The 16,929-nt window shown below is 40.7% G+C and overlaps 2 protein-coding genes across 5 annotated transcripts; both read left to right on the plus strand.

The window, feature by feature from the left end:
* Window positions 1-338: 338 nt before the first annotated feature.
* Window positions 339-7,468, plus strand: tspan6 (tetraspanin 6). Of its 3 annotated transcripts, none has more exons than XM_027285628.1 (9): window positions 339-447; window positions 556-663; window positions 3,566-3,754; window positions 3,838-3,912; window positions 4,008-4,103; window positions 4,395-4,550; window positions 4,679-4,762; window positions 6,526-6,610; window positions 6,783-7,468. In XM_027285628.1, the coding sequence occupies exons 2-8, from the start codon at window positions 577-579 to the stop codon at window positions 6,592-6,594; spliced, it is 756 nt and encodes a 251-aa protein (XP_027141429.1). In that variant the 5' UTR covers window positions 339-447; window positions 556-576; the 3' UTR covers window positions 6,595-6,610; window positions 6,783-7,468. The 3 variants fall into 3 exon arrangements, with proteins under 3 accessions (XP_027141429.1, XP_027141431.1, XP_010741368.1); XM_027285630.1 differs by having other exon boundaries at window positions 415-433; XM_010743066.3 differs by lacking the exon at window positions 339-447 and having other exon boundaries at window positions 454-663.
* Window positions 7,469-10,018: 2,550 nt separating this feature from the next.
* On the plus strand, window positions 10,019-12,456 carry mid1ip1l (MID1 interacting protein 1, like). Of its 2 annotated transcripts, none has more exons than XM_027284308.1 (2): window positions 10,019-10,152; window positions 11,155-12,456. In XM_027284308.1, the coding sequence occupies exon 2, from the start codon at window positions 11,251-11,253 to the stop codon at window positions 11,743-11,745; it is 495 nt and encodes a 164-aa protein (XP_027140109.1). In that variant the 5' UTR covers window positions 10,019-10,152; window positions 11,155-11,250; the 3' UTR covers window positions 11,746-12,456. The 2 variants fall into 2 exon arrangements, with proteins under 2 accessions (XP_027140109.1, XP_010741369.1); XM_010743067.3 differs by lacking the exon at window positions 10,019-10,152 and adding an exon at window positions 10,687-10,843.
* The last annotated feature ends 4,473 nt before the right edge of the window (window positions 12,457-16,929 follow it).

The following is a 16,929-nucleotide window of genomic DNA, read 5'->3' on the forward strand; positions in this document are numbered from 1 at the left end:
CCTTGGTTCGAGTGAGGAAAAACTTGCCTACAAAAAACCCTTTAACAGGAAAAAAAGGTGGAAGAAACCTCAGGAAGAGCCACAGAGAAGGGATCCCTCTCCTAGGACGGACAGACGTGCCATAGATGTCACGTGTACAGAACAAATCAACACAAACATATTGTACAATTACAATGACTGATAAAATGACAATGCATAACAATGAATGATAAAACGATTACAGTAACAGTGGAACCTGTTAACCTGTATGTTTGACGCCCCCTGGCATAGAATAATGCAGCTGCACACACAGCCTCCAAAAAGGTCTCCTCAACTTTGACCTTCCTAAATATGGCGTTTAAAATGGTGCTTTTATTTTGAAGGCTGTGTGTGGGGGAGCAGTGTGCAGCTGCTGGCTTGACTCTGGACGCTGGAAAACTATCCATGCCTTCAGGAAAGTGAATCTGGGTTAGTGACGACACTTCCCCCCTCTCTCCTTTGGATTTACCCCCGAAGTTTTTTTTTTTTCCTCCTCCCTGTGAAGTGAACTTTTTCCTGCCTTTTTCTTTGATACAGTTTAAAGTCTGAAACACCGCCATGTCACCGCCGTCTCGACGGCTTCAGACGAAGCCAGTGATTACCTGCCTGAAGACTTTCCTCATCTCCTACAGCCTCATATTCTGGGTGAGTTTGCCTGTCATGTAATGGGGGACAACAAGCTAAAGGAGCAACAATGGGCTACTAAAAAAAAAAAAAAAGGTGGCGGCGGTGCCAACACGGCTAACTACATCATTTCCTAAAACCACGGCGAGGTAAACATCGAATAAACGTCTACAAGTGAAACAAAGTGGAGTTAGTTGTGTTGACTCAAAGAGACACTTGTTGAAAATGTAGCGACCGTTAGGGACGTTGGAGCCGATGTTGGTGCCGTTCGGCCACATTTATCAACGTTTCATCAACGTTACATCAACGTTACATCAACGTTTTATCAACGTTTCGGTGCCGTCAGTTCATAACACTGATTAAACGTCTCAAGTAGAACTCAGTCATCAGAAGTGATAAATCACTGAAAACAGATTTAACTCCCATTCTTGTTGTTCTCAACTCCGCTGCAACATCCGTCGATTAATCGATTAATCGAAAATTTATATTCATTTACATATTAATTTTCCTACTTGATTGTTTGAGCAAGTTTAATGTATTAACCATGTATTTTCCACATGCGTCATTTCGTATTCCACGTCAAAGGATGATTACTTTTCACTGTTTTAAATAAAATTTTGTTTCTTGATTAAACTCAAACTTTATATTTTTATTTAACATGAATCCCAAAGTGCTTCACAGAGCAAATAAAGACAGAAACAGACAGACAGTGAATAGATCGTCCATGAATAAAACTATAAAACGTCGTAACAAATAAAAGCCCATAAGGAAAAGAAGTGTGAGAACAATTGCATAAACCTAAGAACCCATTCAGCAAATATAAAAACTACAACAATAAAACCAATAAAATGTTCAATTAAAACATATAAGGTGAATAAACACAGGAGATAACAAGTCAAAGAAAGGGTAATCAGGAATTAAAAGCTTGTAAATGAATGACGAGGCACCTTTTAAATAAAAAGCCAGGCTGAAAAGACATTTTATATCTTATAAAGATGTCTATGAGGGGCAGTCAGATCCACAGGCCACAGTAACTAAAGGCAGACACCTTGTATGTTTTCCTGGAGGTCCTCGGCACGACCAGAATTTTAGGGACCTGCTCGGTACAGAGTATGTCTAATAGATAGTTTGGTTTGGTGCCATTCAGTGATTTAAAAACTAGTAGGAGAATCTTAAAATCAATTCTGAAACTAATGGGCAACCAATGCAAGGATTAACTGTAACAGTCAGAAACCCAAAGATACTCGGTTTACTACCATAAAAGGCTAATTAATCTACTATCTTTGCAGCTGATGTAACAAACAACATAATGTGGTACTGATTTTAAGAAAGACAGACCAAACCATTTCCTTTTAGCCAACCCTCAGTTTATTGACTGATAAGCTTTCATTATTACAAACTTTATTCTTCATGTGTGTCTTGCCTGCAGGCAAATTTAACTGTTGTCACATGTCGAGCTGTGAAAAGATCAAAATATTGCATCGCACCAGATTTATTTCTATATATTTACAGGTGACTGGAAGTTTAGCATCAACAAACTCTTTATTTATTTGTACAAAGGTGAATCATTCTTTCCAGGAACCTTCAGGGTACTTTTCAAACATTTGCTCATTCTAGGGTGTAATGTAGGTAGGCTGTGTTTTCTACGACCTCAGGCTATATTTTCAAACGTCTTGTTTAGTCAGACCTACAGTCCAAAAACTGAAAGGTCATCAGATTTCTTGTCACCTAGGGCAAAGAAAATATACTAATTGTTGTATAGGTGTATTTTTAGAGGAAGGCAAAAAAGAATTTTAGCATTTTAGTGTCGTTTCATGGAGTCATGGCTGTAGATGGATAGATTCCTGTTTGAAATAAAAAACGAGTGTCTTCTCTATTTTCTAATATGTTATTAAGAAAACAATTGATAATTGAAATTACCTGACCCTGTTTACATGTAAGGAACATCTAAACATTGGCTTGTCTTCATAAGAAAATGAGCAGTTATCACTGCTCCCCCTTGTTAATCTTTGCACCGAGCAAACAGCCATCTCACGCTGCTGCTGCTGCTGCTGCTGCTGCTAACAACACAAAGTTCAGGTCAGTGCTTTTATCTGGCAATTTATTGCTCTCGGCTGGTTGAGCTGATGCCTCCCCTCAGGCTAATGACTTGTGTGGGCAGTCTTAAAGCAAAAGATGCTGACATTTTCAAACCTCAGGCTGAGGCCAGTGGGGAAACCTCGGTGTGTTTTTACTAAACTGTTGACAGGTAAATAAATCCTCCGCGGCATGTGGATCACGTATCGTATGCCTGACTCCAGCAGAAGGAGAGTTTATGAAATATATGGTGATTGAGGACAATATTAGAAGCCAGTCTGTCCTCTGTTTTTACTCGGTACACTTCATCTGCATTTCCTCCAGAACATTCACTAAAGGAAATCAATGAGGGGAAATTGTGTTTTTACTGGATTCAGCCCGTCGTGATTCTTATTAAAAGTATCTCTGGTATTTGTGTAATTTGGTGTAGCAAAACTTCATATTTTTAGAGCTGTGTGAGGATGCCTGATTTGCACAGTGAGTTGGCTTTCAATCAGGGCTGCAGCTAAAGATTAATTTCACAAATATCAAATATCTTATTTATTGAATAGTTTGATCCAGAAATGTGTGAATAGTTGTTATCATAAGTTCCCAGAACCCAAAGTGACATCTTCAAACCCAAAGATATGTCACTCATCTTTAAACATGAAGTTATTCTCCATTTTTGTCGCTTGAAAGCAAAACAAGTGATAATTATTCTGTAGGATTCATATTTAATAAACTGCCTGTACCAGTGTGTAATTGAAGAACTGCTTCTGAGCCTTTAATCTTAAGTTTTGTGTCAGAGAGGCCGCCCTCTCTTTGGCTCTTTGATCCCGGAGCTGACTCGCCCTGCTGTCTTCTTCAGTTCACAGGCGTGATCCTGCTGGCCGTCGGAGTGTGGGGGAAGGTGAGCCTGGAGGCCTATTTGTCCCTGGCTTCTGAGGAGAGCACCAATGCACCATATGTCCTCATCGGGACCGGAGCCACCATCGTTATTTTCGGACTGTTCGGCTGTTTCGCTACGTGCCGCGGCAGCCCATGGATGCTCAAACTGGTCGGTATAGATGCAGTGAGCTTCCTGAAATATTCCCTTCTGATGTGCCCATGTTTAACACAATATTTGTTTGCTTCCTTCAGTATGCCATGTTTTTGACCTTGGTGTTCCTGGCTGAGCTTGTGGCTGGCGTGTCAGGCTTTATCTTCAGACATGAGGTGACTTACTGGTCCAAAACATTAAAAACATTTTTTTTAATTGAATCACATCAGCTCACTGAAACACACAATCTGCTTTGTTTTGTATTCCCCAGATCAAGGCCAAGTTAGGGAGTGCCTATAAAAATGCAGTGAAGAACTACAATGCCAATGACACCAGCAGCTCTGCAGTTGACACCATCCAGAGGACTGTGAGTGGGCAGTTTTCCATTACGCTAACCTTATCTGACATTGTTGTGCAAACCAGAGAACTCCTGTTTATATAAGAAGGTTTTAAAAGGGGAACTAAACACTACGAGAGCAGAGAGGCGCTGCCGCCTCCTACTCTCGCCATCGCAGGTGTTTTCCCAGTAGGCCGATCGATCATGTGTGGTGACGTCACTCATTGTATTATGATGAAGAAACCGGTATCTGCCTGTTTTTTTGTCCATTATTAAAAACACTTTTCAAGAACTTTGTTACACAACTGTGTCTCCATATAGCTGCAATGCTGCGGGGTGAATAATTACACCGACTGGAGCAGCACGCGTTACTTTCACGAGAACGGCATCCCTGGCAGCTGCTGTAAAGCCAACATCAAATGTTCGCCAGAGACCCTGAAAGACATCGACAAGGCTGCGAGCGAGGTGTACACCAAGGTGAGTTCACCACCGTTAACGGTTATGTCAGTCAGTTACTTGCATAGATTTAAATCAGAGTTTTGTTTCAGGAACCAGCAGGGTAATCAACTGTGTCAAAAATAAATCTTTCTTTTTCTGCTGTGTAGGGCTGCTTCACACATGTGACTAATATGATGGAGTCCAACCTGGGAATCATTGCAGGGATCTCTTTTGGGATTGCTTTCTTCCAGGTACATTGCATGTTGTTCTTTTAGATGTGAACTGGACTGCACTATACTTCTTCATCTCTTCCTATGTTCTAAGTTTTCACGCTGTACACAAAAGCACATAGATTTAGATTTTCTGCTCAAACTCAACTTGTATGTGAAAGTTCGGAGCAGCTGACTGGCTGGTTTCTTAAAAATACTGGAAGAGAGAGTTCTTGCGTGCTGTTTGATACATACATCCATATTTACTTTCTGGCATTCTTCTGCTTTTGCTGCCACATTGCCAGTGTTACTTCTCCGTTTTTCTTCCTTATTGGCACTTATAAAACATTACTCCACAGCACTACTAGTTGTCAGAGACTCCACAGGGTAACTTTAACTGAACTAGTGCACTGTATTTGCACTGCACCACAGTACTGCTTCTGCCGAGACAGAGACAAGTCGTGACAAAGTTTATTTTCTCCTAATCGTTTATCTGAAAAAGTTTAATGTCAGTACTTTCAGAGATATGTGGCTTGTGAAAACGGGACTAATATTTACTTCAGTGACTTCATATCGTTCATAATCTGTCACCGTGTTAACTTCTCCCATTAGAGTAAACAGACTCAGGATCTGCTGCTGGTCTCCTAAAGTGGCCAAACCCACGTGACACAAACGATAAAGCAAATGACTCCTCGCTGTGGTGTCTGTTTTCTAAACCATCACTGACTCAACAAACTCGTCACACTCACACACTCACACTCACACACACACACACACACACACACACGGGTTAGCCATAAGCCCATCTGCCTTAAGGAGGAAGACTCACACAGCTGCAGTCAGGCTGTGGGTGTGTTGACAACATAGACGAAGGAATGCTCACATCCACTATTTAATCAAAAGTGCTACAACCAACCCCACTGTGAAAATACTGCACTACAGGAGAAAGTGCTGCTTTATTGTTTTTAATATCTTTAGGAGCCGCAGATGTGAATTAGCTATATAGCTGACTCTGGCTCAGCGGTTGTGTTGTGCATGGCGACTGTTAGATGATCTAATAAACTAAACTGCGTCCTTAACTTCACTATTAAATAAAGCGAAAGTACTCATCGTGCACTCAAGTGATCCCTATCAGTGTTCTACTGTTACATGATGTTTTTAGTTGAACATTACTGCTGCATTAATGTGTGCGCTGCATTTTACTGCTGTAGTTGTTTAAGGTTGTGCTCATTTTAACTGCTTTATATACAGTTTTTGCCACAATGCAACAATAAATTTGTATTTATCAGGAGCTAAAATGGTTTTACCCTAAAAATAAATTCATCCTAAGCCTGAATACATGGTGCCCCCCATGTAATAATCAACAAAAATCATAATTTACCGCTCATTATAGACTATAAAATGACATGTTGTTTATACAGTGCGTAGTGAACGAGAGAGTGCTTTTCACAGCCTGGATACAATGTGAAAACAAACGTGACCACACTAACATGGCGACTATAATCAGCTGTTACATTGTAAAAGTACAACAGGTCAGAGTTGAATCTGATAATATAACCTTGTTTTCCTTTTGAGGAAAAAGGTTTAGATAATATAGTTTATGTGTACAGTTATTATACAGCCTGTCTGACACCGCACTATGCACTCTTCTCCACAGCTGTGTCTGACAGAGTAACAGTATCTGCAATTAATCTAACGAGAGCATGAACTGTACCATTAAATACTACATCAGGTTATAGAAAAACACACAACACTGTCATACAGGAAGAACAGAGATTAATATGTTCTTTTCTGTTTTGTCTCAGCTCATCGGGATCTTCCTGTCTTGCTGCTTGTCTCGATACATAACCAACAACCAATATGAGATGGTCTAACGGTGACATACCACAGGTGAGACTTTGACATATTGGGGAAGTGAACAGTGCACTGTTCCTTGTGTGGAGAGTACATCATGTTTACACAAACGAGTACCGATTCTCAGTAATTCAACGAGCCACTGTTTCAATACAAATGAGCACCTGACAAACCTGTCTTATTATGTTCTCTGGTCTGTCTTTCGCAGGTTACTGACGGGCAGCTCCTGATGCAGATCGAGTTGGAAGAATCTCCTGTGATTTTTATTATTGTGTTAGCTGATATTATTTTAGAGAGGGAAAAACACCCACTGCTACTTCTTTTATTCAGTCCCATCGATGACATACAAGCAGAAGGGAATCATGTTCAAAGGGACATTATCTGCAGAATAGTTTGACCAAAAATAAAATAAAAAGGGACCTGAACTAAGAACATTCATCACTTCTGGAATTTAATGTCCACGAAGCGTAGATGCTCATTACATAGATGTTGTCACTTTCATTTGAGCTAATTAACTCTACCATTTCTCGACATTTCCGTTTCTTGTGTCTTTGTATAATGCAGCTGCCTTATTTTGTAATTTTGCTAAAAATTAGTCTGTAGCTGAGCAGATGAAATCTAGATGATAAGCTGATAAATGTTCTCTGTAACACTAAGTGGATTTCTGTGCGTGAAAGTCTGAGAGTTGGAGAAGAGGTCACCACCCTGAAATCAAGTATGCATGATTTATAGTCAGGACTTTATTATGTAGGCCAGTATTGTTGAAAGCCTGCAATGATGTGTGCCAATTACAGTCGCCCAGCCAACATCGATATCACAGTTTTCAGTGTTAAATTTCTTTTGTGGATGCATATGAAATACTTGAAAAAAAAATAAAGATGTAAGTATCTTTAACAGTGTGCATGTTGCTGTTTGCTTCTACGATCATCTGGGGAAAAAAAGAGGCAAGAAGATATTTTGTCTGACAGACATAACAGTTTTGGGGCCTTGTGAGGGATCCACACAGAATATAAGATGTGAGAGGCGTTTTAGTTTTTTCCAATATGCAGAGCAACTTTTGAGTTTCACAGCATAATATTTAAGGATTTAACTGTTTTTATTTATTCGGTGCGGTGTGTTGGTACTGGTTGGTCTTGATTCATTTTGATTTTGAGATATGAACTAATAATAGTATGTACATGTTCATTCAGAAGGTGTTTATGCTTTTAAGAAAGAACACGGTGTCCGTACACTGTCTGATCAGACTTTAAGACAAAGATTACACTAATCTAGAGCAGCATATGTGAGCCAGAGTTCACACACAAATCTAGTCTGACTAAATATTGATGTATCAACAAATTGTCCAGCTTTAATTGTTATATTCTGAGAGACGGGACTAAAATTATAGGCTTTGAAAAGGAGACTGAGAGCTCAAAGAGCTGATGTGTTTTATGATGCACACAAGTATGAACCAAAAAGTAAGATTCCACTTTTATTTATATAGCACCAAATCATAACAGAAGTTATCTCATGACACTTTCCATATCAGGGCAGGTCTAGACTGTACTTTTTATCATATTATTTACAGTGACTCCCCAATCCCCACCATGAGCAAACACTGATGATGGCAAGCACAAACTTCCTCTAGGAGGCAGAAGCGAGCTCATTGTGGTGGACTGGTTGAGTTAAAGAGAGACAGGTGGGAGAGACAAAGCTGCAACTGTAATTATAATAGAAATATGACTAATAGTAGTAATCAGGATAATACTAAATACAGTGTGGTGGATGTCAAGCAGGACCATGTAAGGGAACTTGTGATTGAAGTGAATCACTGCCACTCATTTCTGCCAGGGGAATATTTATTCTTCACTAGATGTACTAAGATTCAGTCCAAATAAGGTTATTGTTCATCCAGCTATATGTGTGAGGATTCTGTTGAGTGTTGGATCCTGAATATTAAAAAAAATGCTTTACTCACTAAGTCACATTGTATGTCACTTCAGGTCACATACGGTGTAGACAGACAGTCCATGTCCGTCTGTTGAGTCTGAGGCAGAGCACAGTCTGTCTCTGTGTGACCTTGGTATCCTAGGAGACGGAGGCAGCGCAGTCAAATCATGACCGCTACACCGACCAGTCATCTCAGGAGACATCGAGTTCAACTGTTCTTCCAAAAGAGACAGGCCATGTCCTTCTGCTTTTAGCAGTGGGACATGATTGGGTCACTCTGCAAATGACGCACTGTGTCACATTATATTTGGACTAAAGCAGGAAAAAGTGTTTTAGAGGCTTGGAAACCTTTTTCGTGTGATTTACTGTTTCAAGTGTACATCTACAAACTTAAAATATCAATTCAAATTGTGAAATAGTTTGTTTTCAGGGGAGTTTCAGAAGGTTTTAAAACAGGACCACCGGTCTGCTCACCTTTACTGTGACTTGTCATTGCAGGGTAAACACAGGTGCAGGGTAATACCTACTTAGTCTTAAGTCTGCATTGGGTATATATGAGGCCCTACTTTTTTTTTTTTAAATGTTGTGCACACAAGATAAATAACTTGTTAACAGTAATTAACAATATTCATGAGTGGATGGAGTAAGAAATCCTGGTCCAGTATTGATTGTAAACTCTTGCTTAATGAAGCCAAGCAGACAGTGATGTGTTGGTCGCGAACGAGCCGGTTCAGAGAGCCAGCTCTTTTAAGTGAACGATAGGAGCCGGCTCCTGTCCGTCCACGAACCGTTCTTTTTCTTTTTTTTACTGTGTGCTGTGGGCATTGACTACAGGTGTCACATGCATGCTGTGACAGGAGACAAGAGGAGGGAGACACGTTGAAGGAGAGAGAGGAGTGAAGACGAGACAGGAGTGTGGTGCAAAGATATATTATTTTTTACAGTATACCAAAAACATTTTGGTTTTATTTGTCAAGATGTCAGTGGTGGGCATTAATAAAGCACATTTACTTGAGTGTTGTTATTTAATTTATATATTTTTTCTCAGTACTTTGTGTGTGTGTTTATATAAATATAAAAAAATAAAATGTCTATAGCTGTCCTTTTTTAAAATTTCTATGCTTAGGTTTTTATAGGCGTTTCTATCTGCTTTGCTTTGTGTAGCAGAGTGGTTCTTCAAGCAAGTTAGTGCATTCATGGGGTGGTTTCAGGGAGTTACAATGGATTGTAAATGCAATGCAAAGTGATATATGTGTTCGGATACAAATCACAAGTCAAAACAGTGCAAAATTTGCCTGAATTATATAAGTGGTCAAATGAAGAGCCGTTTGGGAGCCGAAAGAGCCGGCTCTTCTTGGTGAGCTGAGCCAAATGATCCGGTTCACTAAAAAGAGCCGGAATTCCCATCACTACAGGCAGAAGAAGCGAAGTGACAACGTGCAAATGGCTAAATATGCATCCGTGTGTCACACACGTCGCAGTTTACAACAACCAATGACATCAGCGTACAGGTGAGGCGCCGTTAATTAACTGCATTTGACGCACCTGTGATGCACCTGCCGCGAGGGTCCAAATGTGTGCTGCGCTCACGTGCGCAGGTAAACCTCAGTGTGTGTGTGTCTCATGTTGAAGTGGAGCATTTTCACACGGTAAGATCTCCTTCAGTGGACCTGATCATACGTGTACTGTGTATTGTCCAACAGTGAATGGTGGCAGGTGGTGATGTGTCTGTTCAGATTTTAACCAGCAGGTGTCAGTGTTGTGTAACATAATACACCAAAGGTCGCTGTCTCCACTCGGAGGAGGAAACAAGCTCTACTTTTTTTTATTTTTTCACTGTTTTTAGACTATAAATCTTGGATTTGTTTTTTTATTATTATAACCGGAAAAGTTCAAAACATGATGCGCAAAGTCTGCAGCCGCCTGCAGCTGTGCGCAGCCTTGCATCAGCGTTGCCTTGAGGCTACAAACGGTCTGGAAAAAGATGAGGAGTAAATAGGGTGCAGCTAATTGCTGACAAACCCTTGACAAATACATTTGACTGGCAGCTGTGATCGCATGTCCTATTGGTCCGTTTTGGATCAGATGCTCTCAGAGTCCGCCTACAGCTTCTGTGATGTCCAATTGACGCGGTAGAAAAATACAAGAAGGGCGGACTTAGTTTTTTCCGTCCACCCTAAACCGGCTTATGTGATATAAAAGCCCTATTTGAGCCGATCGTCAGTTGGGGGAAATCTTACTTTTCTTCCCGGTGGGTGATGTGCAGCTCCTGAGAACACTTGGTTTTTAATCCAACCGGCACGCCAAGAAAGCTTTTCCTCAGGTTACCTCGTGGTTCAGGTCAGTCTACATCCTATTTCTTATAAATGAAGAGGCCTCTGGAGAGATCAGTGTCCGCTTTTTAACATCAGGAAGTCAGCGTCATGTTGGTGTAATTTGGGGAAATGCAATGCGGCAAAATGAAGGAAGTAGTCCAAATGTACTGCGAGGGGGATTTCTGGTGTTAGTCATCTGCAGAGGAGAAACAAGCTGCCTGTGTTTCATCACATTCCCTGCAGACTATCTGTAATCCTCTGTGTGTGTGTTGGGCCTGCATTTGTCTCTTTTGTTTGCACCCTTCCTGCATCCTCATGTTTGTCTTCCTCTTTCAGATCAGCCACCATCGAACCACCAAGCAGCTCTGCCTTAACAACCCCACCTACCAGCACTCTACACTGTAACAAAGCCACGACCTAAAGCTCGACAAAATGATGCAGATCAGCAGCGACTCGGCCAGCAACAAGCACTCCCTCATCAACGTCATGCACCGCTTCATAGCAGCCGCCAACAACATGGACGAGACCATCATGGTGCCCAGCCTGCTGAGAGATGTGCCGCTAGAGGAGCAGGCGGCCAGCGAGGTGGAGCCAAACAACAATAACCATGAACCGCCGTGTCCCAACAAGCAGAGGGACATGTACGAGCACTACCTGCTCCTGAAGTCCATAAAGAACGACATGGAGTGGGGCCTGCTGAAGAGGGAGATGAGCAGCGGAGCCAGCTTCCTGGAGATGGCTGTGAAGCAGGAGGAGCAGCAGCCCGTCACCGGGGACCTGCTCCTGGATGACAACTCTGACCTGGAGCATCAGTTTCATTATCACCTTAGAGGACTGTTCGGAGTTCTGTCCAAGCTCACGCTGCAAGCCGACCACCTCACCAACAGGTACAAGAGGGAAATCGGAGGCGGAAACTTCATGAGATAGAAGTCAGTTATTCTCCTTTCCTTTCCTGCACTCCCGCCCTCCCCCCGGACTGCTTGACTTGCACAATGGGATGTGTTGAGAAGGGGCTCCCATCTCTTCCTAATAGATCTCAATGGACAGTGAACTGACCAGGGTAACCACTCTGACTTCTGTCACTCCTTCTGTAGCGACACTCCCTCCAAACATACCTGAAACCGGTGATGCCTGCACGTTCCCCCCCTCTCGCCTGTTTTCAGTGCAGAGGTTGGCACTTTGTGCTTGGTGGAGGTTTATTGAATCCATGCCCAAGTCCAGATGAAGCACAGCTCTGGTTTATGCAGGCACTTTCCCTCTTCTCTTTATTTTTGTCCTTTTTCATTTTCAAGTTTTGAACATGAAATTGTCACCAGATTGTGAATAAAAGGTTTCTGACTGTAGGAGAAATTGAATGCTGGTTATTCTGTCCCTCCTGTAAAAACATGATTTTAATGCTGAGCTGAAGGGCTCTTACCTGCAGAGGTTTTAAATCTTTCCACTTGGTATTACTGTAACATGGCGTGCCTGACTTTTTGTATGCCCTCATGCCCTGTTCAGTTACCTTCCCACTGTCTGACTGCTTAAATGGTTCATCAAGATGTTCACGATGAAACAATTCGTTTGTCCTTGGATATTTCAAAACCAATTTTATATTGAAGCAGAAATGTAAAACTCAATTAAATAATTGGAAACTAACGTTTGCTTCCTTTCATCTGTTACTGCTTACAGGAAGGGTGTTAGAGGTGTTAATGCCTCTTCTTCCTGTTCACAATAAAAAGGGTTTTTATCTAGTTCATGCAAGCGGTTTAAGGTGCTTAAGGCTGGGCCGGATATACAACAGGGAATTTTGACATGCAGAAACATGCAAACAGTTACTTTACTCACTTCTCTTTTTATGTAGTTTAACAGATTTGTCTAATGTTAGTGTTGAAGGGTTTTTAAAAGAGCTTTCCTGAGGATTTATTTAAATTAGATGGGAGGGGGGAAAGGGGGTCATGCTCATGCAAAATTAGTTAACCCCACACTTTGAAATCATTGCTGTTTAATGCAAATAGATGTGCTCATAAGCAAATTGCCTGCAAGGTTTTAGTAGCGCTTTTAAAGGAATATCCCGCAGCTTGTTCACCCTTTAGGGTTTAGTAAAGCTGTTTGTTTCTTTACACTTAATGTAGCTGCAGTTTAGCACCAATATTTACATCATTTTAATGAATACCTGTGTATTTACTGCAATGTAATCATCAGTGAAGAAAACGGCAACGGTTATCTCTCACAGATCAGCTTGTTTTTTAAAGAAGTGCCTGTACCCACACATGTTACATTTCAGGATGTAACCCACCCCGTCTGCCCACAAGCTGTGTTTATGGTTATTTCCCATGTCCAATGTCATTTTGCTGACATCTACACAGTTCGACTAATCAGCTCAGACGGTGGGAATAATATCTCAGAGGGCTGTAAAAGCTGTCAAGTTCATTGACCCTTCAGAAGTGGTAGGTCTTTATTTAGGTGAGACAATAAACTTGATAACAAATAAATCACACTCTGTGGCGCAAAGAACATGATCTTAAAAATCTTTTGTGGAGATTTGGAGAATATGAATCACATTTCTGCAGCTTTGTCACACTGAACATGGCAGCAGTGTATAAATGAAACATTAAAATGATATGTTGTTCAAACTGGTTGCCCTCAACACACTGCCACATCTATCCGTCGGAGTGAAACCCTCCCCTTAGCAACAGCTCCACCATGAGCAGCCAATCCGGTGGAAACATTTTTTTCCCCTCTCTCTCTCTCTCTCTCTCTCTCTCTCTCAAAGCCACAGCTGTGATTAAGAAGAGATTGTAGTGTGATGAAGGGCATCCAGGAAGCAGGCATGGTCAAACAGACCGGTGCTCCTCTGACCAGCAGCAGCAGTGAGAACGCAGAGAATGAGAGTTTGCATAAAAAAAGTGCTGTGTGAGCCCTGCGGTGCGAGCCTGCAGTCCTCTTTTTCCACTCACAATGGGCCATACAAATGTCTGCAAATCAAAATGGCTGTGCTGGTCAGTGCTCCTGAGCCCACTCAGATAAACTGGGTCAACCAAACTGGTGACAGCTGTCCAGACAGCAAATGTAAATAGTAATGGGGATTAAAGAGTTTAAACTAAATACAGCAATCAAATCTACATATTTAGTTGCCGTTTTATTTATTATTGAGTCCTAACTTAAAGAAAAAGCTCTAATAGGTAAGAAGCATAAACACTACCAATAAGGGAAACAAAATTCACCTATGTGTGGTTACGTGTCAGACTACCGTCTAGACTACCTTGGCTGAGAGCAGTTAAAAAGGCTGTAAAATGGTTTTTATTATTCAGCTTTTATGTGGATTATAAATGAGATAAAACATATTGATGATGGCGGGCTAGCACTTCTAACTAACTGGCTGCTGTTATCATATTAGAGTGATGTCAATCCAGGAAATGAATAAACCTATTTCCTAAGAAACCATTCCCATTTCAATTCCTGGTATTATTCTTCCGGTCTTCTTGTATATAGCAGTATTTGTTTTGAGAGATAGTTCTAGAGGTAAATGGGTGATGTCTCCTCAGATATATGCTTTAAAGTTTGGTTTTCCACTGAATGCTCTTACCAAACAAATCTTAAAGAGCTTGAACCATGACATTGATATTCTGTAATGCAGCACTGATTGCCAGCATGCACAAGTCTCCCAAGTCACATTAATGTCTTGAGAAACCTGAGAGCAACCTCTCAGTACATTGGCAGATTTGAAATAGCTCCAGAGCCGCAAGAAAGATGTGCTGTTTCATTGTACACAGCAGTTTTTAGAAAACTGAGCAATTCAAAATCCATCCTCTGAAATGGTAAATGACATTTTATGTGCAAAAAGAAATCTGCTGATGAAAGATGCTCATAGCTTTATAAAAACAAGATGTAAATATGTCTGATATTTTTGTCAAGGCTGCGGTGTTGCAAGGGGTTCGGGGTTCAGTGCAGTGTGGCCAACAGATCTTGGGACATGAGAGACATTTGGTGTTGAAAGGCCTCTTGAAACTCTGCAGTTGGCAGGTCTTTGCCCCACCCGGCCTGTCAGCATGAAGCTGCGTGATCCCAGACTTGGCAGACAATGGCAGCGTCTGCCGTGCCTACTCTGGAAGTGCCAGGGCAGTATCCGTTGCTCAACGGCTGTAAAACTTCTACCTGACAGGGATAAAGCCTGAGACAACCAGATAGAGCAGAGATTATTACTTTATGAGGCAGATCAAGTCAGCCTGACACTGAAGTGCAATAATTTGGTGGGAGGTGACGTCTGAGGGTCAATAATGCGAGTCTAAATAAAGACTTGTATCTTTTTAGACACACGCAAAGCAACAATATATACCTGGCAACCACACCTACAGCATGTTTGCTTTTATCACCCAGTCAACCATATTTCGTTCTTTTCTATAGTAACAGCACTGCTCCCTCAGTAAACAGCTGGGAGCATTCATTGTATTGTGTGCAGCCACGTTTCAGTGTACTTTTCAATTTACTGTGACATCAAACAAAAGAGACAAACACGTGAAGACTGTAAGTGAGCTTGAATGAAATGAGGAAATGTTTGCTGAACTCAAAGAGGCCTGCAGCGGACTTTTAATTTAGTGATGATGGAAGAGGTGGACTTTCCCAAAAACTGAGCCTGTTTGCATGATGAGTACTTTATGTACTTTCGAAGTACACTTTGCCAAATACGTTTACTAAATAATTCTAATGCAGGATTTTAAATACCTCTTCCACATCCATAGGCTGGTGTTCTCTACAGTCTACTGAACCTCCTGTGTCTTGTGAATCAATGCTTGAGTTTTAGATAAAAGTTTTTGAGTAAAAGTAGCATTTCCACACTCTGAAGATAATTTGTATTATTATATATAGCTTACAGCTGCAGTTACATGTATTGCAAACACAAAACAGGCATGAGGTTTATAAGTTCAAAGTGGCTAGACTATAAACAGACTTAAAACGTCTAAGAGAAGGAAGAACATAAAGCTCAATCTGTGTAAAATATACATATAAATATAAAATGTGTATTATGTATTCTCATTTGGAGATTGAATCAGTGCAAGTTATCTATTATGTCTAGTATGTGCATTATCTCACGCACACAGACGGAGTATGACTATGACTGTATCATTTTATTAGTTGATTATACAGTCTGTGGCTACTTTATCGGGTCAACCTCTACAATTAAACATCTTTCTAACAATGTCACTGATAAACATGTCTGTCATGAAATATTGTAAATGCAGGGCTCACATGCTTACTACAATTTTTTGCAGAGCTATTGATCATATCATACAGAATTTGTTGGCTGTTATGCTATGGTCAAAAGCTCCTGGTGACTGTAATGCATGAACCTTGAGGTTAATATATTTTATCACACGCGTCCTCAGGGTTAATATTGAACTTCCAGCCTAGATAATAAAATTCATATCAGACGATTCCACACCTCATAAATTATGAAAAGTTCATGTGCAGTTCGCCATAATCGTGATATTTTCCTAACCTTACCGTAAGTGTCACCTTAACCTAATGCACCTTAACCATAGATTATTTACCATAAACACAGTTTTCCCCTAATAATGTAGTAGTTGCATGTGCAGAAATTGTCAAAAACAATGGCACAACATATAAAAAATTAAAACATTATTGAATAAATTGTAGAATCTCTCTGACATCATTAACAAAAACTGATCTATTTATTATTATTATTATTATTATTATTATTATTATTACATTTCTACTATTATCTGAAATATACGCTTTGTAAAGGTGCTGTTTTATAATAGAACTGTTGAATTGAATTGGATTGTAATTCGTAGCATAATACAGAAATACAAGAAAGTACCAGAACCTCAAAAAGTACAGTACTTGTACTGAGTTACATTCCCCCAGCTTAACTTGAAGGAGACCTTCAGTATGTGTTTGGTATGCTTCCGAGGTAACTGTTGTTACCTTGTGATTAAAACTGGTTTGTTGTTGTGTAATGTGATGTATGAGGCTCACATGCGTTGCTAGGCATCTCCATGGTGATAAAATTGTCTCATGTGAAAGAACAAGAAGATGAAGCCCACGTCAGTGTGTGCAGCTCAGACTCACAATATGCTGCCTTGTGCTGCAGAAGTAATGAGAACCAGC

Source organism: Larimichthys crocea, chromosome I, assembly GCF_000972845.2.
Source record: "Larimichthys crocea isolate SSNF chromosome I, L_crocea_2.0, whole genome shotgun sequence".
Classification (NCBI taxonomy): Eukaryota; Metazoa; Chordata; class Actinopteri; family Sciaenidae; genus Larimichthys; species Larimichthys crocea.

What these genes read in the sequence shown, in the direction of transcription:
- tspan6 (XM_027285628.1), top strand. Translation starts at nt 577, where the DNA reads ATGTCACCGCCGTCTCGACGGCTTCAGACGAAGCCAGTGATTACCTGC. An exon ending in CGAGCGAGGTGTACACCAAG is followed by an intron (nt 4,551 to 4,678) that starts GTGAGTTCACCA and finishes TCTGCTGTGTAG; the next exon opens with GGCTGCTTCACACATGTGAC. An exon ending in TTGGGATTGCTTTCTTCCAG is followed by an intron (nt 4,763 to 6,525) that starts GTACATTGCATG and finishes GTTTTGTCTCAG; the next exon opens with CTCATCGGGATCTTCCTGTC.
- mid1ip1l (XM_027284308.1), top strand. Translation starts at nt 11,251, where the DNA reads ATGATGCAGATCAGCAGCGACTCGGCCAGCAACAAGCACTCCCTCATC.